Consider the following 25,332-nt stretch of genomic DNA (forward strand, 5'->3'; position numbering starts at 1 on the left):
TGAACCACAGATTCATTGTCACAGCACTCCTAACACCAACCACCCCACACAGTGGACTGAGTGCTTTTTACGTGGCACCAGCACAGGGGGAGGTCAGTTTTGGAAAGGTTTTTACAGCTGGATGCCCTTCCAAATGCCAACCACTTTACAGCAGGTGTGTGAAATGGCCTAAAAAGCTTGGTTCATCTGTCACATGGGTCCTCTCGCAACATTTATACTGTCCACTTAGGATACATCCACCTAACCTCTGGCCAGAACCTAACGCCAATTTCCCTGAACTCTTGCAGGGTCACCATGTCTGCCCCAAGTGAAAGCTCGAAAGCAAAAGTCACACACACTAGTTGTCCTTCTGCTCACATGTCTGTCCTTCTTGCAAGGCCCCTTGACCGTTCATATGTCATCACTTACCTTATACTTCCAACCTATCCCACCATCTTTGTCATATATTATGTGTAGTAAGAGGCTTGCTTCCCAACCACATGGTTCTGGGTTCAGTCTCACTGCGTGCCACCTTGAGCAAGTGTCTTCTGCTATAGTCTCAAGCCGACCAAAGCTTTGTGAGTGGTTTTGGTGGATGGAAACTGAAAGAAGCCCATCGAATATATATGTGTGTGTGTCTGTCTCCCATCACTGCTTGATAACTGGTGTTGGTGTTTATGCTCCTATAACCTAGCAGTTCAGCAAAGCAGACCAAAATAAGTGCTGGATTTGATTCATTCAACTGAAACAGAATTTTTCAAGGCCATCACTTAGGGACCGGTGTCGGTGTCGGTTTTTTGACATCCCTATAATGTAGTGGTTTTGTAAAAGGAGATTTATAAAAAAAAAAAGAAAGAAACACCTCCTGTGTTCATAACGTCTACATACATACACACTCACACAAACATGTATATGGGCATACACACACAAACATATATGTGCATGTACGTACTCATATGTATACACATATCCACACTCCAAACACTATTATGACAACTTACTGATTGTCCTATCTATATACATATATAAATAATCCTATATTTATCTAATATTGAGGTCTCATTCTTTTGTTGTCACTTTATTATTATCATTATATATATATATATATATATATATATATATATATATATATATACATACATATGTGAGCATGTATTGTACACACCAGTAATCTAAAAATGTATTCCAACAGACAAGGTAACTCTCATGGAACCAGGCAACCAAAATATAATGCTTTCAAAAACTAAACCTTTTCCAGGTGTCTTTGGACAAACTTGAGATTTCAGACAGAACAATAAAGGATTATATATATGGTGTACATAAAGAAAACAGCTGGCCAACTGAGGGGGTGTATATTGATGTGTGTATATATATATATATATATATATATATATATATACATGTCAGTGTATGTGCATGTATGTGTGTGTGTGTAGACACACACACACTCTTATGATTTTAGTGTTGTGAATGCTACACCTTAAGGATTTCAAAATATGACTGGAAGCTGACAGTGTGGATAGCCTAAAGCTTGGCTTTTGTGCTGTATTGGAAACACCTCCTCTTTCTATCCTCCCAGCAATCCATACATACATATATGAGCCTGGTTCGTCAGTCCTCAGTCAAACGACCCAACCCATGCCAGCATGGAAAGCAGACATTAAACAACAATGATGATGATGATGATACAGTTGAAATTTATAGGAAAACAACAGACAAAGACAGGTGTATGATCAACAAGCAAGTTATATTTGTTTGATGCTTGGCAAAAATGAGCCAACACTCTTCAACAGGAAAGAATGGAGAGCAGGGTATTAAGTAGTACCAGCATTGCTAGAAATAAGACTCTTATTTCAAGCAATGCTGGTACCATTTTGTACCTTCTGTCACTCTAGTGACATCTATAAATTTGCCTTTAGGCTGCTAAATTACTTATAAGCCACCCATATTATTTATATGACTGGAGCACTAACAGCACTGTCCAAGCGTGATCATTGCCAGAGCAGCTGTCTGGCTTCCATGCTAGTGGCCCGTAAAGAGCGTGATTGTTACCAGCATCGCCTTACTGGCACGTTAGAAAATCATTCAAGCAAGGTTGTTGCTAGTGCACTGGACTGGCTCATGTGCAGGTGGCACATAAAAAACACCATTTTGAGCATGGCCGTTGCCAGTGCCGCATGACTGGCCCTCGTGCCGGTGGCACGTAAAAGTACCCACTACACACATCTATTACAAAATTTACAAACGACCACACGTTTTGAGATTTCGGGTGTATTTTCAAACTTCAAAACAAATTCTCCAATATATATATATATATATATATATATATATATATATATATATACTCTTTTACTTGTTTCAATCACTTCACTGCGGCCATGCTGGAGCACCGCCTTTAGTCGAGCAAATTGACCCCAGGACTTAGTCTTTGTTAGCCTAGTACTTATTCTATCGGTCTCTTTTTGCCGAACTGCCAAGTTACAGGGACGCAAACACACCAGCATCGGTTGTCAAGCGATGTTGGGGGAACAAATACAGACACACAAACATATACACACACACACATATATATATATATATATATATATATATATATGTATACATATATATATATATATATATATATATATATATACATATACGACGGGCTTCTTTCAGTTTCCGTCTACCAAATCCACTCACAAGGCTTTGGTCGGCCCGAGGCTATAGTAGAAGACACTTGCCCAAGGTGCCACGCAGTGGAACTGAACCCAGAACCATGTGGTTAGTAGGCAAGCTACTTACCACACAGCCACTCCTGCGCCTATACACGTTAATAAATCGAAAGAAGCACAGTCTAAAAAAAAACACTTAGAACAGTAATGCTTAAAAGTTTGCTGGTTATGGCCAGTCAGTGAGTAGCCATTGGTTTCGCACCTCTAAAGATCTTAGAGGTACAGATGACTCGCCAGATTCATTTGCTGGAGATTATAAGCCTCCGGCCAACGAGTTTGGTGAGTCACTTATATCGCCAATGGTCATTTTCTGACCGGCCATCACCAATAATCTTTACATATTGCATACACGTATCTCCATACACACATATAAGAATAACGCAGTAGTTGAGAAACTGTTTAATGTGTCCTAAAAGAAAGAAGTGAGGACGGGTGGGGTAGTTAAAGTACGAGGCTATCAACTGGGCTCAATATGACTCTTGTGTGGGGGGGGGGGGGGGTCCATATAAAATTTTTAAGGTCCACGCGAGTAAAATAGCAAATTGGGAAGGATCCATAAAAAAAAAACAGCTGAGTTTCTCAAACATTTAACGGGGCTGAACCGGCACAAAGTTAATGAGTAAATAATAAATTAGAATATGTTTATTGTTTATTTATAGCTTCAGCTTAGAGCTGCGGCCATGCTGATGCACCGCCGTGTTGCTACACTGTTATTACAGGGAGCCTCTTACAATATGTGGCACTTGGTGAAGAATGGAGTTTGATTTAGCAACCCTCAGTTGCACCTCCTGCCGCGAGGTAGGTTCATCTGGGACTCTCGACAGGAAGAGGTCCAGCTTTGATTTAAAAACCTCTACATCTACTTTGTGCAGGTTCCTCAGGCTCTCTGGGAGAATATTAAAAAGCTGTGGGCCCCTGAAACCCAAATTGTTGCAGTAACTGGTCCTGAAGCGCGATGGCATTGCTGGGATCTTTGGCACTATGCAGTGTCGTCCCGTTCTGGCATTCAATGCCAAAATTTGGTACAATTCCTTCCAGGATCTTCCAGGATCTTCCAGATGTATATTACTGCATACCTCTCATGCTTTCTCTCCAGGGAGTAGAGTCTTAGCTGTTTCAGCCTTTCCCAGTAGCTGAGCAGTTGCAAAGAGACAATCTTCTTTGTGAATCTTCTCTGGATTGCTTCAAGGTCTGCTGTTAATTTCACACTGGTGGGTGACCACAGCTGTGAGCAGTAATCCAGGCGGCTGAGGACGAATGTCCTCCAGAGGATCATCATGGTTTCCTTATCTTTGGTTCTGAATGTTCTCAGGATCCATCCAGCCAATCGTCTGCACTTTGTTGCCATTCTGGTAATGTGCACTTGGAAAGAGGTATCATCACTCATGTCGATACCCAGGTCTCTCACTGATTTAGGCTCTGGGATTGAAATTCCCTGCGGACCAGTGTACTCTGTAAGTTTCATATTCAGTTTTGGACGTTGGTAGCGCAGAGCTTGGAATTTTTCAGCATTAAACTGCATATTATTGTCCTCAGCCCATCTGTAAACTGAGTCCAACTCCTGCTGCAGGTGTGCAACATCACTGGAGTTCTGTATTTTCTGCAAGACTTTCGTATCGTCTGCATAGCTTGCAAGAGTGGCTATCCGGGCTCTTGAAGGCATATCTGAGAGAGCGACTATAAAAAGCAATGGTCCCAAGACAGTGCCCTGTGGAACACCGCTCATTGTTTGGAAAAAAAAAAAAGGATCTTTGAAGCTAGTTTATGAACATCGAATGAGTAAAGGGGTTACCCATAATACAATAGTAACCTAAGGGGTCCATGGTTAAAAAAAAATATGGTTGAGGACCACTGATCTCGACGTAGAAAAGGGGGGGGGGGTAAAAATGAGGCAAAGTTGTAATAAACGAGGATAGAGGAAAGAGACACGTGGTTGCGATTTTTTCCTTTTTGTCTTCCATACTTTGCTTTTAGCTCTCTCTCTCTCTCTCTCCCTCTCTCTCTTATCTTTCTTTCTATCTATCTCTCATACTTTCTCTTCCCCTCCTACTTCTTCGCTTTTTCTTCTCTCCTCCTGCTACGATTTATGAATGTCTTTCCCCCCCCTCCCCTCATTTCTGTTTCTTTCTTTCTCTCTCTCTCTCTCTCCGTCTCTCTCGTACCCGCTCTTATCTTTGTTTCTATCTGTCTCTCATAGTTCCTCCTCCTCCTTCTCCCACTCTGCATTATGAGTGTCTTCCTCCCCTTCTCTCTCTCAATACCCATGTAAAAACTTCCACGTTTTCAAGTTTGCGCAGAAGGAGAGAGAGAGGAAAGGGAAGAGGAGAAAGGCGGAGAGAAGGGGAGGGAAAAGTAATATGAAAGAACAACAGAGAGATTGAAAATACCCGAGTCAGTCCATGTCGTGTAATATAAACCTCATGTTTTATAAGAAACAGATTAGTAAATACTTTTCAGAGACACTCACGCACACAGATAGATAGAGGGAGGGACAGATAGAGACAGACAAATAGATAGAGACAGATCGATAGAGGGAGAGACAGATCGATAGAGGGAGGGACAGATAGATAGAGACAGACCGATAGAGAGTGAATGAGAGAGAGAGAGAGAGAGAGAGAGAGGGCGTAGGTAGAAAGATAGAGAGCGAAAGGGAAAATTGAAAGACTGAAAGCTATGTGAAAGAAGCTTCATTGACAGGTTGATAGAAAGAGACAGAAAGAGAGAGAGAGGAATGTATAGTTATTTAGTAGTATTTGGGAGTATTAAGAGGTATTAAGAGAGGGAGGGGAAAAGAAAGAGTTATAGATATGCATTGGAGTAAGAGGCATGAGAGTAAAGAGAGCATGAGGGGAAGAAAGAGTGACAGAAAGAGAAAGGCAAATGAATGTGGCGGAGAAGTAGTTGATGTGAGTGAGAGAGGGGGAAAATGAAAGAGAGGGAGTGATAGAACGGATAAAGAGAGGGAGATGGAAGAGGGTGAAAGGCATTCAGGGACGCGATAAGAGAGGCGGTGGTTGATGTGAGGTAAAAATCGAAAGGGGAAGAATATGAGGGAGGGGTAAATGTGAGAGATAGACAGAAAGAATGGGAGAGAGTGAAAGAGAAATAGAGTAAGAGCTCGAAAGAGAGAGATACATGAAAGTGTGTAGATGAGAGAGAGAGAGAGAGTGAATGTCTGAAGGGTGCGGGAAGAGAGAAGGTGGTTGATATGAGATAAAAAGCGAGATAGGGGGGACGAGAGAATGGATATGAGGAAGGGGAGGGAAATGCGAGAGAGAGAAAGAACTAGAGAGGGTGAATAAAAAACAGAGTAAGAGTTGGATAGGAGAAAGAGTGGGTGTGTGAAAGAGTGAGTAATAGAGAAACAAAGAGGTTGAAAGAGAAAGAGAAACACGGAAAGTATGTGTGGGAGAGAGAGAGAGAGAGAGAGAGAGAGAAAGGGTATGAGAGAAGTTTTAGAAAAGAAAAAAACTTTATAGAAAAGAAGAAAGAAAAACTATTGAAAAAGAATCAACAAAAAAGTAGAGCAAAAACATACAAAAGATAATAAAAAAAGTAAAAACTTTCGAAAGGCAAGACGGTCGGTCGGTCGGTGGGACAAGACGGACGGGTCGTGAGTGAAGCGAATTCAAGATCGATCCCTGGTGAGGCTAATTAAAATAGCCAATCGGTCGACGATTTGGACAAGATAAGACAGAGACAAGATAAGAGAAGACCCCTAAAACTTCGACTCCCTCCAAACCGTCCGCCTAACTATGACTTTCCTAGAGAAAGGGGCCAAAGAAAAGGGTCTGTTCAGTGTGATTGCTAACATCTTTGTGTCTTTCATCGGTGGAGGTGTACTGGGATTACCTTTTGCTTTTAAAGAAGTAAGTAGGACGATTATTATGGGACATAACTACACTTTCGGGCCCTACACTTGTTTATGTTGTAACTTTCTGAGATGATCATGTTTTTGTTTTTAATGAAGTTTGTGCAAAAATGTGTTTTCGATGACGTAGTTTACAATCATGGTGAGGAAATTTTCGATAAAAGGAAAAAAAAAGTATGAGTTTGTTTTGCAGGAATTTCAGATCCTTTTTCTCCCCCCTTCCGATCTAAGTTTGTTGTCACCACTTTCTCGAAAGTTTGGCATTTTAAACTTTATTCGATTTTTTTTATTGAGTGCTTTTTTTTAAAGTATCGGCATTATGTAATGTACACTCATGAAAACGTACATCTGTAAAATGTCATTGAAAAATATGTATTTTAAAGAAAGTTACGAGTAAAACAAAGGCGGGAGGTGGGAAAAAAACGATCTTGAAACTTCTTTCTATAATGTTACCATATTTTCGTAATCTACACCCTCAAAAACATATCTTTGCAGAATTTCATTTAAAAACTTGCATTTTCCAGTTAGCTATGAGGGAACAAACTTTTGCGGGGCACTAATCTGTAATTATGCTTATATTTTTGTCTTGTAATTAACTTTGATTCACCGAATCTCTTTTTTTTTTTCTAGCCCTTACTAGAAAAGCTCCTTAAAAGTTTTCTTTGGGAAACTTGAAACCCTCTGATTTTATGTTATTCCTTCGTTTTAATTATTTAAAACTCCTCTGTGTTTTTGTCATCGTGTTCTATGGCTAATCTCGACCGTTCATGTCTTCAGGAAATTATATCAGGAAGAACTTCATATGAACGATCTCATCCCGATTGCTGTTTGTTTTTGTTTTGAAGAACTCCATTATTTGTCGAACAGTCCTCGTACTCCTTAAAGGGGTCATTAAGGAACTTCGATCTTGTCTTTTTTTTTAATTAAAAGATATCCTTTTGTTAATTAGACACGGGAATCAAGTTTACTTAAACTTAGTTGTCTCATTTAATTTACACAAACTATACACCAAGAAGGGACTCTGTAAGATCGCCTATTTTTTAAAACTTTTTAAAGCACCTTTGTCCTTAAAGGGGTCAGTTAGGATCTTGATCCCCTCTATTTTTTAATTAAAAGAGTTCGTTTGTTGTTATTTAGTCACAATTGACTTTAATCAAATGTTTATAACTATGGCTATCCTCGTTTAATCAACGTAGAAATACATCAGGGTAGGGCCCTAAATTAGACTTTAATTATGTTTATTATTAATGTACAAGGATGTCAATTTCAGGGGTAGCAGATCGAAAGACCACGCTGTGAGACACACACACACACACAAGGGCCTTCTTATTGGTGGTGGTGGTGGTTATGTACAGCAAATCTCTTGTGAATGTTTCGTGTCAGGTTTTTGTACGCGTGTGTCTGTATCTATGTGGCGAGTTTGTTTGTTTTTAGCCCTAGGTCAAGGCTACAACGAGCACCTATAATCAGATCTTCCAGCCGTAACCATCCTGCCTTTTTATAATTTATGAAAGATTCTGACAATGTTTTCGTGTCGGGATTTGTGTGTATATATCGTGTATGTCTGGATCAACGTGGGGGTGTCGTTTTTAGCCCTGGGTTAGAGTCCCGGAATAAGGCTACAACTCTGTGATTCATCACATTTAAATCTATGATCATTCCGCCTTTTTTCCTTTTTTTAGCTTTTCAGACTGTGTTTCTAGGATTACATGGCGAAGGTAAAGAACACGCGCACTCGGGGTTTAGGGGTTAGGGTCTTGGATCAGGGTTATGTCGAAAACGGGTGGTATGCGTGTTCTTACCGCCGCGGGGTTACATTATCCAATGTCTAATTTTTTTAAGTTGTAAGGGTGTGGCACCTCGAGCAAGTGTCTTCTCCTCTAGCCCCCCCCCCCCAAGCCAACCAATGCCTTATGAGTGGATCAGGCAGGCGGAAACTGTGTCGAAGCCCATTGTATATAAAGATAAAAGATATATATCTTTTATCGTTTGCTTGTTTCAATCATTAGACTGCGGCCATGCTGGGGCACCGCCTTGAAGAATTTTTAGTCGAATGAATTGACCCCAGTACTTACATTTTTAAAGTCTGGTACTTATTCTATCGTTCTCTTTTGCCGAACTGCCAAGTTACAGGGACGTAAACACGCCAGCACCGGTTTTCAAGCAGAGTAGGGGCACATAGACACAAAGACACATACAGGGACTCATATATATATATATATATATATATATATATATATATATATATATATATATGTACATATATATACAGGGGTTGGACAAAATAATGGAAGCACCTTAAAATTTCAAGCAAATATATTTTAATATGGGGTAGGACCACCTTTGGCAATAATTACAGCTTGAATTCTATGAGGTATGGACTCGTACAAAGCTTGAATTGTTTCCAAAGGAATTTTTGTCCATTCTTCAGCTAAAACAGTCTCCAGTTCTTGTCGAGATGATGGTGGAGGATATCGACTCCTTTCTTGTTTTTCCAAAATCCACCATAAATGTTCAACTTCACTCGAATGTTCCTCGTGCCATTCAGTAATGGCATTTGTGCCATTAGCTTTGTCAATTGGCGCATTATCATCCTGAAAGACTGTGTTTCCCTCCGGAAACAGTTCTGCGACCATAGAATGAATCTGATCAGATAAAATGCTTAAGTAGTCTTGACTATTAATTCTGCCATGAAGGGAAACCATTGGGCAGGTGGATTTCCAAGATACAAACCCGCCCCTGATCATCACAGATCCCCCTCCATGTTTAACAGTTAGAAGAAGGTAGTCTGGGTCAAATTCTTCTTTTGGGTGTCTCCACACATATACTTGGCCTGTATAACTTTCTTCCACTGCTCTAGGGACCAATTCTGTAGGTTTTTACTCCACTCTAAATGCTTTGCAACGTTTGTTTTTGAAAGTAGTGGTTTTCTGATTTCAGCTGTCCCATGAAATCTGGTTTTGTGCAGCTCCTGGCAAACAGTTTTTGTGGAAACTGGGTTCTCGAGGTGGTCATTAAGCTTTGCTGTACTTTTGTGATTCTTTCTAACAATTCACGTAAGTGAATATACGACAGGCTTCTTTCAGTTTCCGTCTACCAAATCCACTCACAAGGCTACAATAGAAGATACTTGCCCAAGGTGCCACGCAGTGGGACTGAACCCAGAACCATGTGGTTGGTAAGCAAGCTACTTACCACACAGCCACTCCTGCGCCTATATATATATATATATATATATATATATATATATATATATATATATATATATATATATATACACACACACATATATACACTCACACACAAACATATGTGTGTATATACATACATACATATATATATATATATATATATATATATATATATATGCATAGATATACATGCACACGTGCATAAGACATTAATGATGTCCATAAATTGTTTATGGGCGATTTAAAGATCTGAACTTGAAGCGTATCAATAGAACTCCTACTAATTTCCCTCTGTTGATTGGGAAAATAAATGTTAGCCTTAATTGATTTTTATGATTGATTTTTGATTGAGTTTAAACCTGAACCTCATCAGAGGTATCAACATCATTTTCATCAATTCCAGAGAAACAAGCTGCCAATCTGTCAATACACTTAACGTTTACAGTAACTACAGAGAATTGGGGACACTAATTTGCATGTGAAGGCGCATGGCTCAGTGGTTTGAGCATCGAGCTTACGATCGTGAGGTTGCGAGTTCAAATCCCGGACCGGGCTGCGTGTTATGTTCTTGAGCAAGACACTTCATTTCACGTTGCTCCAGGTCACTCAACTGTAGAAATGAGTTGCGACGTCAAAGGTGCCAAGCTGTATCGGCCCCTTTGCCTTTCCCTTGGACAACACTGGTGGCGTGGAGAGGGAGGCCGGTATGCATGGGCGACTGCTGGTCTTCCATAAAACAACCTTGCCCGGACTTGTGCCTCGGAGGGTAACTTTCTAGGTGCAATCCCATGGTCAGTCATGACCGAAAGGGTCTCAAATTTGCATGTTGTAAGTGTTAACGCTGTATTTGATATTAGGGGTCCCATCAATGGGGATCTGAATGCACACACTACCAAGGGATAGTATATGTAACCTATATGGAGGAGACCCCTTTCAGTCACGAATGACCATGGGATTGCACCTAGAAAGTTCCCCTCCGAGGCACAAGTCTGGGAAAGGTTGTTTATGGAAGACCAATGAGGAACCCATTGACTTTATTTGCTAAGTCACCTGCAGCTTCTGACACCAACCGTCTTGCAGAAGTGACGAAACAGAAAGAGAGAGAGAGGAGAAGCTTTGTTTGAGGTTTACCTGTAAGTTGGGGGTGGGGTGAGGGGTTTGGTGTGTGTATAAACGAAGTTGTACAGTGGGGGGTTGGACCTGGCAAGTGGACAGGTCAAGTTCACGGAGAGTGCAAGAAAAGAGGGGGAGGGGGAACTCTGTGAATGGTGGGCAAGGGTGGAGGAAGGGGGTGTTAGGAAGGTGAGTTGTGGGGGCAGCGATTTGTCAGGGACTACACACACACACACACACACTCACACATCTATACATTTATTCAGTACCTCATGAAAATAAAACATTGAGGTACTGGATTGTAACACTGAATAAGTAGACTGTAATATAGAAATAGGTGTATATATATATATACATACATATATATATATATATAATTAAGAAAGAGAGAAGCAAATTTCAGAGGTTGGTGTATATATCCATTGAATCCATTTTAAATTGTTGAAATTCTCCACAATATACAAAGATGTATTCACATGCATGAGACATGATAAAAAATTCATAAGAATTTATAAATATATATAAACATAGGAAGATTTATAAATCAGGTGTAGGAGTGGCTGTGTGGTAAATAGCATGCTTACAGTCCACATGGTTCCGGGTTCAGTCCCACTGCATGGCACCTTGGGCAAGTGTCTTTTACTGTATCCTGGGACTGACCAAAGCCTTATGAGTGGATTTGGTAGACAGAAACTGAAAGAAGCCCATCATATATATATATGTATATATATATATGTGTTTGTGTTTGTCCCCCCACCATCGCTTGACAACCGATGGTGGTGTGTTTATGTCCCCGTAACTTAGCAGTTCGGCAAGGGTTAGGGTTGAATCCTATAATTAATCTATATTTGTGTGTGTGTGTGTGTAATATATATTGATTCTATGCCAAGTTTGCCAGTGTTTACATCATGCTGTGTTACTAAGGTGTTTATATGTTTGGTTGTTACTGTGTCATTAGTATATCTATTTATGTGTAATCTGTACATGCTTGTGTGTCTATGTGAATGTATGTGTGTGTAGGTATGTGTGCATTTATGTCTATATGCTTGTATGTCAGTAATGTATGTGTGTATGTATGAGTGTATTTATGTGTCTATATGCTTGTATGTCTATGCATGTATGTACTTATGTGGAGGCACAATGGACCAGTGGTTAGGGCATCAGACTCGCAGTCATGGGATCACGGTTTCAATTCCCAGACTGAGCGTTGTGAGTGTTTATTGAGCGTAAACACCTAAAGTTCTACGAGGCTCTGGTAGGGGGGGGGCGAACCCTGCTGTACTCTTTCACCACAACTTCCTTTCACTCTTCCTTCCTGTTCCTGTTGTACCTGTAATTCAAAGGGGCCAGCCTTGTTTTTTTTTCTTGGGACAAATTCTTTGTTGACCAGTGTCGTTCTTATCGTAGTTTATAAACCCAAGCATAAAAACGTTACTCACCTTTGAAGATTTAGAGACAGACGCCCCACTCCTTTCCCTAAACACACACATATATTAATGATGTACACAAATACATGAAAGGTAATCATAAAACTGAAATAAAGTAAACTCATGGAGACAAATACATTAATATTACAAATTGAAAACAAAATAATAAAAACATAAAAATCAATGAGGAGACAAAAGAAATAGATGATACATGTTAATCTTATTAGGTATTTCTGTTTATTTAGAAACACACACTGAAGAGGTCATTTCACAGATGATAAACTATAAATTTCACAGGGTACAACCTTAAAGTTGACTCCTCCACTAAACGCAGGAAATTTCTGTCTCACTATTGGCTATAAACACAGTTTTCTCGATTTTTAACTTCTGTAACTTTTCCTCCAATTTTTATCTCCACAACATCATACCTTCATAATAATTAGACTGGAAAACTCTATTATTATAGCTGATTTGCAGAGTTTTTACTGTCTTTTAAAAAAAATGCATATTTTGTGAACGCAAAAAACCCCAGATCTGTCGACTAACTTTACACTTTTTACAAACACTGTACAATGTAATTTGAATGATAACTGTGTGGTATGTCTAGCATGCCAACTGACTACTTTTCCCAGAGAAAATTCTGGAGAAAGGGATGAGCACTGTGGGAAAGCCTGTCAATAAATGATTCTCTCCCACTGATGTTCCCAGCTTGTTGCCAGCCATTGTTGCTCTCTGGCATGTTCATTTCTCAAGACACTGTTTGTTATTCAAGGCATTTTATAATTCAAAAATTGTTTGTAAATTGATTTGTTCACAGTGAGGGGAGAGTTTGTATACTGAGGTTCCACTGTATGTATGTGCCTGTCTCTGTCTGTTTGTGTCTGTCTGTCTGTCTGTCTCTGTCTAAGAGGATAAGTGTCTCCAAGAAGCACTTGTCCTCTCCTTAACGCTATCTTCAGATACGCTCAATCTGACAAAGGTGTTTATGGTTTACACACACACACACACACACACACACACACATACACAGGTGATTCATAAGCACTTGACCTGATGGATAATTATAGTTAAGTGAATTTCTATTCACAAAATAAAAAACAACAACAACACACACACACACACACACACATTAATGAACATTTTTATAAAGCATAAATACAAGAAAACTAGTGAATATCAACTGATAAAAGGATTCACTTAACCTTGAAATAAAATATTTTAACAATGTTTGTGTTTTGATGCCGACTGCAAGGCCAGCATCAATAGAATTTTATAATCCGCATCTGCCTGTCTACATGCTTGGGTTTGGTGGGAGTTTACTCATGTGACCGAGTAAGACCACTTCCTAAAATTAGTAAGGGGCTCATAAGGCTGAATTTACAGATCTTGTGGGGTGTATATTCATCCCTCCTGGAGAGGAATCCCAGCTCATCACAGGATTACTCAATTTTGTCATCTGAGTGGACTGGAGCAAGGTGAAGACGATGGTTTGTGTATGTGTTGCCATAGAAGCAGCGTTGCACCTAGCAGGCATAGGTACAGGAGCAGCTGTGTGGTAAGAAGCTTGCTACCCGATCACATGGTTCCGGGTTCAATCCCATCACATGGCACCTAGCCTCGGGCCGACCAAAGCTTTGTGAGTTATTTGGTAGACGGAAACTGAAAGAAGCTCATCACACACACACACACAAAAGGTGTCTTAAAAATTGATACCCACTTTAACAGCTGATGACTCAGTTTTTCTTTCTTTTCAGATTTAAGCCATTAAAAAGAATTAAGTGATCCAGGCTAAACTTCAAAGGAAATTTGTCCTAAAATGCTACTGGGGGGTTTGAAAATACAATCAAAGGGCAAAGACTGTTTAGGGGGTAGTTCCAAACAGATTCCCCTACGTGCTTTGCCATCACATGAATTAGGATTTGAAGCAGTTGGAATTGTTTAGAATGGCCATAGGAAATGTTATGGAACATCATGGACATCAATGATCCCCATAAAATAAGAAAGGGTATGAGAATCAAATCCATCCATAAGGTTTTGGCTGACCGAAAGTTATAGTAGAAAACATTTGGCCAAGGTGCCATGCTGTGTAAATGAACCCAGAACCTTGTGGTTGGGAGGCAGGCTTGCTACCCATGTGCTTGTATTATGTAACAGTCTTATTTGACACCAGTCACAGCTGTCGGAAGATGTTGTTGCTCAGGAACTAATGGAATTAATAAAATACAATGTGTGTATTTATATAGGTATTTATATGTGAATATAAAGCTGTGTGTGTGTATGGAGGAGTATGTATGTATGTGTATACGTGTGTGGGTGTCTATATAATCAGGTGTATGTGTATATCTGTGTGTATGTGACCATCTGTATGCATGTATGTATAAGTACACACACACACACACACGCGCGCGCACATCTGTGTGTATATATGTGTGAATGTATATGTATACACATACTCAAAGGTTTAAATACACAAAACAAAAAATCATTAGTTTCATTTGTGTGTTACACCTCATCATCATCATCATCATCATCATGTCTTTTTTCCCATGCTAGCATGGGTTGGACGGGATTTGATTGATGTCTGGAGAGCAAGCAGCTGCAGGCTTTTAATATTCATGCCAGTTATTTATTATGTATACTCACTATATATACATACACACTATACAAACATTTACACATACCTATATACTTACATACATACATACAGGCATATTGTGTGTGTGTGTATATATAAATATGTGTGTGTGTGTGTATATATATATATATATATATATATACACACACACACACACTCTGTTCCAAATAATTACATGTTCACTGTCCATAGCTTTGGCCAAAATGTTACACACTTATCGATTTCCATATTATTATTCTTTTATATGTATCAGACCTAAGGCTGTGACCACACTGGGGCACCATCAGTGAATCTTTTATCCAGTGCTCCAGCATGGCTGCAGCCCGATGACTTAAGCAAGTGAAAGACTGACCTGAGAAATTTCTCTGTTGTTAAATTGGTGTTTTCGTGTAGAATTGTGTTTGAACATTTGAATTGAAATACAAAGCATATCGACCCCTTAAGCATTTAAATCGGTCACGTCCAGCCTCTCACAGATATTTTTATGTCCCAAACTGGCCAGATCCAGCCTTTCACACAATACGATTCTAAAAGTAGATAATTCCGTCATTGAAATCTCAAAGCTATGAGAAAACAGTGTGAATAAATAAGCATTACATTTGAGTCGGCTCAAATATTCTCCGTTTTCTTTCCAAGCTCACCAGATCTGGCTTCTCATACCTATCCAACAATGTCATTCTAACGATAAATAGTCACATCATTGAGATCTCAAAGTTATGAGATAATGAAAGATTAAATGAAAGCGATGTGAATAAATGAAGATTAGGTTTGAGAGATTAACCTCAATGGTGAAGAGTTAATTCGTTAGTATTTAACCTTTTCATTACAGGTCACGCAGCCTTCTCACATTTTGTGTCAAGCTGAATCTTCCCGGGAACTACATTAAGGGTACACGTGTCTGTGGAGTACTCAGCCACTTGCACGTTAATTTCACTAGCAAGCTGTTTTGTTGATTGGAGCAACAGCAACTCTTGTTGCCGTAACCAATGGATTACCAGTAAAAAAGTGTGTGTGTGTGTGTGGATATATGTATATATGTGTTTGGGATGTGTGTGTGGGTGTTTTCATGTATGCATGGGTGTGTGGGTGTGTGGCTGGTATATCCACACCCATCTACAAACAGTTAAAACAAAATTTAACTAATTGAGATACAAATCTCTGCTATCGTTTACCATTTAATGAGTTGATTAATTTAATTACCAATTCTGCTCTGTTCATTAAGGTATTTAACGAGCTTCTTTTAATTGATAACTCTACCCTCTTTGATGAATTTAATGAATTTGTGACTTTAATTACTACTCTGATTGTTAAGTTATATTTTGCCGCCCTCTACTCGCTGTGGCCATGCTGGGGCACCTCCTTCAACTTTTAGTCAAATAAATTGAGCCTAATACTTATTTTATCAGTCGTTTTCGCCAAACCACTAAGTTATGGATGTAAACACACCAACACCAGTTGTCATATGATGATGGGGGGAGACAAACACAGACTCAGAGCCCCCCCCCCCCTTACACATATACATAACATAACAAAACTGGAAAGTGAACACTTTCTGGTATGTTTTATTCTCCATTACACATGTTTCATTTACCAATAGGAGTTACAAAGATTTACATGTCGGATGAACATGTAAGGAAAACTATTTACAGAGTTTTCAATCAACATGCAGCAGCTACTGTAGCGAAATATTGATTGTTATAATGGAATAAGCAGATGATCTTGTAGGGGAAACAGCTGGGATTTACCCTAATTTATAGATAATGATATACACACACACATACACATATATACAAGGGGGGGGGGCACCTGAAAAGTTCCTGGCTGTAAGGGTAACATGAAAGGCCTGGTTGGAGAGGCCCAACCTTCTGAGTTCTTTTACAGGGCTTTGAAAAAGCTGAAGGACCCCTGCAATAAGTGTGTGAACCTGAGAGGGGGGACATGTTTAATAAGATCATAATTAACAGATCCTCGTTTATTTTATTTTACCCATAGCTAAGAACTTTTCAGCACCCCCTTGTGTATGTATATATATATATATATATATATATATATATATATATATATATACAACCCTTTTGATACCAACCCAGCTGAAACCACCTCTGGCTCTGTAGTACAAATGACTTGTTTTCATAAGTTCTGAATTAAAATCTTCCCCCAAACCTTAACCACAATTTAAGTTCCTAACATTGGCTTAATGATAACGAAGTTATTTTACTAAATTCTTTGTTATATTTAAAATTAATTATTAAAGTAATTAATGAACTTATTACTTTAATTGGAAAGTTTACTCCATCTCATTGATAAGGTATTTAACGAACCAATTGAAATTGCTAATTAAAGTAATAATGAACTTATTATTTTAATCGGTTAGTGTACTCCTCTGTCCAGTCATTAAAATATCTAACAAGCTTCTTATCTTAATTACTCTATTTGTGAATCATTATATATTTTCCTAACGACATGATCTGCTCTTCTCATTAACTCTCCAGGCTGGTGTGATTGAAGGGTCCATTATAATGACAGTGGTTGGAATCATAAGGTAAGAAGATGGTGTCTTTATATTTTGTGGGGTGTTGGGAAAGGGTCAGGGAATACATGTGCTCCTTCTTTTTTTTTACCCCCTCATCCCACCACCCATTCTTTATAAATATTGTTGTTGTTGTTGTTGTTGTTATTGTTTAATACTTTCCACCCCACCCCTGTCCTCCACAATCAACACTCATCGCATGGACCTATAAGGAGAGGCATGATGCGCCGCTATGGAATTTCAATTAAATCAATTAAAATTTTGCATTGACTTTACTGTTTGGTTTTCCTGCAAAGTATGTCCCCGAGTATCTTTATTTTATTATTTTTTTATCTTCTTCCATGTGGCTGTGTGGTTAAGAAGCTCACTTTTCAACCATGTGGTTCTGGGTTCAGTCCCACCGCGTGGCTCCTTGGGCAAGTGTCTTCTACTATGGCCTCGAGCTGACCAAAGCCTTGTGAGTGGACTTGGTAGACAGAAACTGAAAGAAGCCCATCGTCTCTGTATGTGTGTGTGTGTGTATATATATATCTTCATCATCATCATCATCGTTTAACTTCCGCTTTCCATGCTGGCATGGGTTGGATGGTTTGACTGAGGACTGGTGAAACCGGATGGCAACACCAGGCTCCAATCTGGTCTGGCAGAGTTTCTACAGCTGGATGCCCTTCCTAATGCCAACCACTCCGAGAGTGTAGTGGGTACTTTTACATACCACCAACACGAGGGCCTGTCAGGTGGTACTGGCAACGCCCTCGCTCGAATGTTGTTTTCCACGTACTACCGGCACAAGTGCCAGTAAGGCGATGCTGGTAACGATCACGCTCGAATGGTGCTTTTTACGTGCCACCGGCATGGGGATCCAATCAGCGGCCCTGGCAATGATCACGCTCAGATGGTGCTCTTAGCGCTCCACTAGCACGAATGCCAGTCATGCGGTGCTGTCATCGAATTTGATTTCGATTTCACTTGCCTCAACAGGTCTTCACAAGCAGAGTTTAGTGTCCAATGAAGGAAAGGTACGCTTCTCTCTGTCTTTCTCCTTTTTCTTTCTCTCACTGTCTCTATTTTTATATCTGCATTCCTCTCTCTCTCTCTCTCTCTCTCTACTCCCCTCTCCCTTGTGTTACATCACTCTTCATTCTCATTCCTCCGTCCCTTCTATCTGTCTGTTTGTCTCTCGTCCAACCATCGTCTGTTTCTTTTTCTTTCTCCATTGCAGCATCTACGCCATGCTTCTCATCATCAAATGTAAATACCGACTCTTGGAGCAGCGAAGCCATTTCGTGAAGGCGTACAAGCTGAAGGGTGCCGCACGGGCCTGGAACAAGAGTCAGAACCGGCTGCGAAAGATGGCGGTGAATGAAGAGGACACAGAGAATCTCCTAAAGTACCAGGCGAAACCTCACTCCGACGAAGAGAGTGACCCCATCACGGAAAAGGTAAAAAAGCCCCTGCATCCTCTTCTTGTTGAAAGTTACCGTGTCCAGCGCCCCGCTGCCACTACAGATGTCGCCACTTCTGCTGCCACCATCACCACAGCCACTAGAACTACTACCACCACCACCACCACCACCACCACTCCTCCTCCCCCTCCCACTACTACTTTTCCTACTACTTCTGTAACTACTACTGCTACTACTGCTGCTGCTGCTGCTACTGCTACTTCTTTCTCGAGACACGGTGGACAGAACTCGTTGTTTACGTTTGACGACGACGACGACGACGATGACAATGACGTCGACTGGAACGAGGAAAAGATGATACTGAGGAGGATGAAGATGATGAAGATGATGGAAGACGAGGAAGAGGATGATGAGCCAGGCGAGAGAAGCCCAGGTGCGCCAGGTGTGAAGAAAGACGGCAAGGTACTTTCATTATTCTCTCTCTCTCTCTCTCTTTCTTTTGCTTTGTCACTTCTGGAATGATCCATTCATTGAGAAACATCTCCTGCATCATCCTCCTCTTCTTACTGCATCAACCTCTTCCATCCGATTTTACTAACATGGCTGCTGCTACTACTGCAACTACTACTACTACTACTACTACTACAACTACTACTATTATTACCACTGCTGCTACTACTACTTCTGCTGCTGCTACTGCTGCTTCCATTTCCCTTCCGTCCCCCCTTTTTTTCTACCCCCTTTTAATGCATGGGTTTTAAGCTGCCTGGTAAAGTCACTTCTCCCTCGGATGAAAAAAGGGAAACATGGCCAAATAATAATAATAATAATAATAATAATCCTTCCTATTAAAGGCACAATGCTTGAAATTGTGGGGGAGGGGGGCTTAAGTCGATTATATCAACACCAGTATACAACTGGTACTTATTTTATCCACTGTAAAGCGATGAAAAGCAAAGTCGACCTTGGTGGGATTTGAACTCAGAACACGAAGAGGGATGAAATGCTGTTAAACCCTTTCCCGCTTTTGCTAACGATTCTGCCAGCTCGCTGCCTTCAATAATAATAATAATAATGATAATGATGATAATAATGATAATAATGATAATGATGATGATGATGATGATGATGATTTCAAATTTTTACCACAAGGGCAGCTTGGGGGAGGGTATTAAGTTGATTACATCGACCCCAGTGGGTAACTGGTACTTAATTAATCGACCCCCAAAAGGATGAAAGGTAAAGTCGAGACCCTGGTGAAATTTGAACTAAGAATGTAGTGGCAGAGGAAATACCACTAAGCGATTTGCCCGGCCTGCTAACGATTCTGCCAGCTCACAGCTTTCAATAATAATAATAATAATAATAATAATAATAATAATAATAATAATTTATTTTTTTATATATTGCAATATCTATAATCTTTGTTTTTTTTTTTTGTTTTTTTTTTATCTACCACATCTGGTCTCTGAACATCGATTAGGGAGTCACACTGGATTGTAAAATCCCACAGTATCTTATATTCCTCGTTCTCGGTGATTACTTGTGGTTCCATGTCTGTACCATTTCCATGCTCTGTTCAGGCCATACTTTCAACAAACTTACCCAGGTTATCGTGCCCCCTTTTGTAGTGCTTCTGGGCCAGCTTCTTCACCACTCACAGTTTGTGAGATTCTTTCATTTCTGCTGCCACACATCCTACAAAACAGTGATTTCCTACTCTTCTTATCCATTTGGAACTCGTTGTAATTACTTTTCAGAGCTTCTTCCTCAATGCTGCATATCAATGCCTCATTGAATCCTTTCCGATCACTTTTTCTCTCCGAGTGATCTCCAAGTGCTGGTTTCGTCTTTTCCTTCCATTTCTCTCAGGCATTCCCCATACAACGGTTTCCTTTCCCACTTCTTTACTCTTTCTTCTTCTTCTTGTTGATGACACAGGTCTTGCGTCCTATGATGCCTCTTCCTCCCTTCTTCCTGGGCACACACAGTCTGTCAGCATTGCGTTTGGGGTGTAATTCCTTGTTAATTGTGTCATCACTTCTCTGGTTTTCCTGTCCATTTCCTCAAGCTCATTCTTTGTCCACCTAACAACACCTGCACCAAATCGCATTAAGGACACAGCCCATGTGTTCATTGCCCTGATCTTGTTTTTTCCATTGAGCCTACTTCATGTAATTAATTTGGTCTTTTGCCCATCGCTCCATTCTGAGTTCAAATTTCAGCAAGGTCGACTTTACCTGTCATCCTTTCTTGCTCGATAAAATAAGTACCAGTTACGTGCTGGGGTTGATGTAATCGACTCATTCCCTTCCCCCAAATTGCTGTCCTTGTGGCAAATTTGAAACCATTATTATTATTATTATTATTATTATTATAGAGGCAGTGAGTTAGCAGACTCGTTAGCATATCAGGCGAAATGCTTCGCGTTATTTCGTCTGCCATACGTTCTGAGTTCAAATTCCGCCGAGGTCGACTTTGCCTTTCATCCTTTCGGGGTCGATTAAATAAGTACCAGTTACGCACTGGGGTCGATGTAATCGACTTAATCTGTTTGTCTGTCCTTGTTTGTCCCTTCTGTGTGTAACCCCATGTGGGTAAATGACCCCCTAAGAGACCAAGGGTTCAAGAAAAAAGAAATTTTTTTAATTATTGCTTGATTATGAATAATTTCATGTATACCTGTGTATGCGTCTGAAAGGAGTAACTCAACTTACCTGCAAATTCCTTAACGAGCAAGCTGCAAAAAGGTGATGTTTCTATGTCCAAGTCTGTTACTAACTGCATTTAATTTAATTACTGACATATTTCTTTTCAGCGTGGAAAACGTTTATAAACCATTTAAAAACACACAAAAACCGTCAGATTCACTTCAACATTTAAATTTAATTTGTCAAAATATTTTCGTCGCTTTGACACTGCAACCTGTTCCATGCTGCACGGAATGTTGCCAGTGAACAGGCTGCAGTCTCAAAGCTGTCCTTATCTATACACATACCCCATAAAACCTCAAATGGAATATTGCCTGAAGATGTGACAATGTTAGATATATATATATCTTACCACTGCACAATTTTATATAATGTTGCATGTTATTGCATACCAAACTGTATGTTGCAATGTGTTAATAAATTTGCTACAGAAATGTGTGTAGAATACCTCAATTATCTTTTCAGTTCATGTTTAATCAAATTCATTCCCACTGCATTGTGTGAAAGTGCATTTATAAGCATGTAAGCATCTTGAGAATCTTTCAGAAATCCTATTAATGATCTCCTCATTGGGCCGCAGTGGAGGCCAAGGGTTCCTCGGAGCAGAGTTTGCATCTCCTGGAAAGGATGTCATATGGTTGCGCATGCCTTACTCTGGACCTAATTATATCATATTTAATTTTATCTTCTTTAAGATAAAATTAGCCAAAGATGTTGAATACTTCTTGTTGATTCTCTTGAGGCTGGTGATTCCATTCACCGATTCTTGAAGAAATCAGCTTCTGCCCCAATGTAACAATGTACAGTCCTCCTCTTATGTGTACCGTACATAATATTTCAATTTCTTTTACTTGTTTTAGTCAGACTGTGGCCACGCACACTGCCTTGGAGAAATTTAGTCGACCAAATTGATTTCAGGACTTTTTTTTTTTTACAGCCTGGTGCTTATTCTATCAATCTCTTTTACTGCCCTGACCACTGGGCCATTGCGCCTCCACAACGTTACCTAATAGTAAAGTTTATTTGCCAACAGAATGTGGCAGTCCTATAAAAAGATGATCTTACTGTGGTTTGGCCCCAGGATGCACCTCATTTCTTGTTTTGGCATCATCCATGATTTTAATATTGCTTCTTTCTTGATGATCTTGTTTATTTCATCTTGTTTTTTTTTTTTGTTTTTTTGTTCTTCTTCTCCCCCTCCTCCTCCCCCTCCTCCTCCCCCTCCTCTAATCCCCCCTTTTTTTGTGTGTCATACTCTTTTGTCCTCAATGACTCGTCTCCCCCACACCCTCTCCCGCCAATAAACCACTTTACTATCGTTAATATTATAATCTATTTTGCTGTCTTTGACCAGATGCAGGATTTAACCTATGGTGATCTGGGTGAGTTTTTTTTCCCCCTGTTTGGTCTATACAGATGTCCTTGTATTTATGTATGTCTATGTATGAATGTATGTACGTATGTATGCATGTATGCATCTGTCTGTCTGCCTGCCTGTCAGTATCTATCTATCTATATATATATATACACACACATACACATGTGCACACATTGTGTACATATACACATTTGTGTGTGTATAGATATAGATATATATATATATATTTGAAGTTAAGCTATAACCTATTGAATTTTTGTTGCTTAACTTAAAATTTTATTCACCAAATCTCTTGATTTTGTTTTTGGTTTTTATCCTACCAAATTCTGGTGCCTCAAACATTTTAAGTACCACATTTAATCTTTTGATTAAATCTATATTATATATATATATATATATATCATCATCATCATCATCATATATATATATATATATATATATATATAGATATACACATGCACCACACACACATCCATTTATACATATATGTACATATACACACATCCTTATAAACATACATGTATACAAGTGTGTGTGAGTGTTAGTGTGTGTGTGTGAGTGTGTTGGGTCATCCCATAAATAACGTGGTGTTTTCAATTGCATGAAATAAAAGTCGGAGGGGGACAGGACAGACTACCTGCATCAACTTGCTATAACAGCAGGTAGTAATTTTACCTTGTCCTTATTCTTAGTACAAGCTTTGAAGAGTGCAGTTCGATTTTAACAGTTGTATTTTCAAAGCTGTAATGGAAGTGACAAAGGAGTATATTCGGCATATTTTGCTTTATGAGTTCAATAAAGGCGACAACACAATGGAAAGTGCAGTACATGGGGGTTCAGGCAAGTGTAAGCCAGGGTCATTGAAATATAGAATACAATAATAATAAAGGTAATAGAAATTAATGAAACAGTTTTTCAGAAAAAGGAAAGGAAGTTTTGTAACTTGTAAATAATTTTGGTATGAAAAAATGGAAGTGAGCATTCAGTATTGGGATCTGATTTAAAAGTATTTGACTTACCATTTGAAGCAGGTAAATCTTGGCTGATTCACACCATCTTGGTTGGCGTTTGTCAGATGATGTCAGCGATTAAGGAGGAGGTGACATTCGCTTCATTAATTTTATGTTGAGATAAGAACTTTGGGACTGGAATGAAAGAATGATGGTTGTTGTTGCTGTTTGTTCCTTCCCGAGCCATGCCTGGCTCATAAGGCCCAGTTTCCCGGCTTCATTGGCGTATAGGTTCCCCACCTGGACGGGACGCCGGTCCGTCGCAGGTGAGCGGGGGTAGATGCAGGAGGGATGAGTGAGAGAAAGTTGTGGTGAAAGAGTTAGCAGCAATTCGCCATTATCCTCTGCTGGAGCCACGTGGAACTTAGGTGTTTCGCTCATCAACACACACACATTGCCTGTTCTGAGATTTGAACCCATAATCCCTCTTGACCGTGAGTCTGCCGCTCTACCACTAGGCCATGTGCCTCCACGGAATGATTGCATTACAGAATTAATTCTAATTCATCGTTTAACCTCGATCAAACACCACCAGGGCATATAGTCATTATAGATAATATTATAGTCATCAGTTCTGGGCCGCAGATCCAATTAGCTCTTTGCAGGAGCTTGCCTAAAAGTCTGCATGGTGAGTGGCTTTGAAGCTGTCTTCGTTAGTAACCTAGAAAATAAAAGATCGTTGAGATAGAGAAAAAGAAATAATGACAAAATGAAATAGAAGTTTTTAAAGACAAAGTTATGTAAATACTAACAATATTTATAGGACATTGATTTGTAAAACGCTTTAGTATATCTCACTGTGTTATAACAATAACTACATACTTTCAACGAAGACCTATCACTATTGTTTTTCCTCTTTGTTACTATTTCTTTTTTCTCTTTCTTTACGATCTTTTATTTCCTAGCTTATTAATGATAAATGTTTTTTTTGGCGGAGACGGACTATATGTAATCTGAACCTCCCCCCCCCCCCCTTATTTATTTATTTTTTTAACGGAATCCCATGTTTTAGGCTATGGAGATTCCGATTCTGAAAAAAAATTGTTTGAAAAATTTCAATTCCCCCCCTCCACCAAGCAGGCTATTTACATGCTAGAAATAACAGCCAAATCTCACAAAACTAGTGTTAGGGTTAGGTTTAGGGTTAGGGTTAGGGTCAGGATTAGGGTTAGGGTTAGGGTTTGAGTTAGGGTTAGGTTTACCCTGTGGATCTATATAAAAACCGGGGGGGGGGGGGGGGGAATCGAAATTTTGAAATTGAGATTTTGGAAAAATTTTTTTCAGAATCGGAATATCCATAGCCTAAAACGTGGGATTCAGTAAAAAAAAATAATAATAATAAGGGGGGAAAGGTTCAGATTACATAT

At 39.6% G+C, this 25,332-nt stretch overlaps 2 protein-coding genes across 3 annotated transcripts in view; one reads left to right on the plus strand and one right to left on the minus strand.

Moving 5' to 3' along the window:
- The window catches only part of LOC106873443 (uncharacterized), a 74,602-nt gene that overhangs the window by 18,111 nt on the left and 31,159 nt on the right, over nucleotides 1-25,332 (minus strand). Inside the window, exon 2 of the mRNA XM_089346063.1 lies at nucleotides 23,975-24,626. The gene's annotated coding sequence lies outside the window, so the exon portion shown is untranslated. The remainder of the gene's footprint in view (nucleotides 1-23,974; nucleotides 24,627-25,332) is intronic.
- The window catches only part of LOC106875310 (uncharacterized), a 44,626-nt gene continuing 25,338 nt past the window's right edge, over nucleotides 6,045-25,332 (plus strand). Inside the window, exons 1-4 of one of the 2 annotated variants that reach the window (XM_089346064.1) lie at nucleotides 6,045-6,562; nucleotides 17,423-17,472; nucleotides 18,683-19,328; nucleotides 22,932-22,959. In XM_089346064.1, coding sequence (XP_089202190.1) covers nucleotides 6,449-6,562; nucleotides 17,423-17,472; nucleotides 18,683-19,328; nucleotides 22,932-22,959 — 838 coding nt within the window. In that variant the 5' untranslated portion in view covers nucleotides 6,045-6,448. The remainder of the gene's footprint in view (nucleotides 6,563-17,422; nucleotides 17,473-18,682; nucleotides 19,329-22,931; nucleotides 22,960-25,332) is intronic. The other variant, XM_089346065.1, reaches the window with a different exon arrangement.

Source organism: Octopus bimaculoides, chromosome 30 (genome assembly GCF_046866305.1).
Source record: "Octopus bimaculoides isolate indiv1 chromosome 30, ASM4686630v1, whole genome shotgun sequence".
Classification (NCBI taxonomy): domain Eukaryota; kingdom Metazoa; phylum Mollusca; class Cephalopoda; order Octopoda; family Octopodidae; genus Octopus; species Octopus bimaculoides.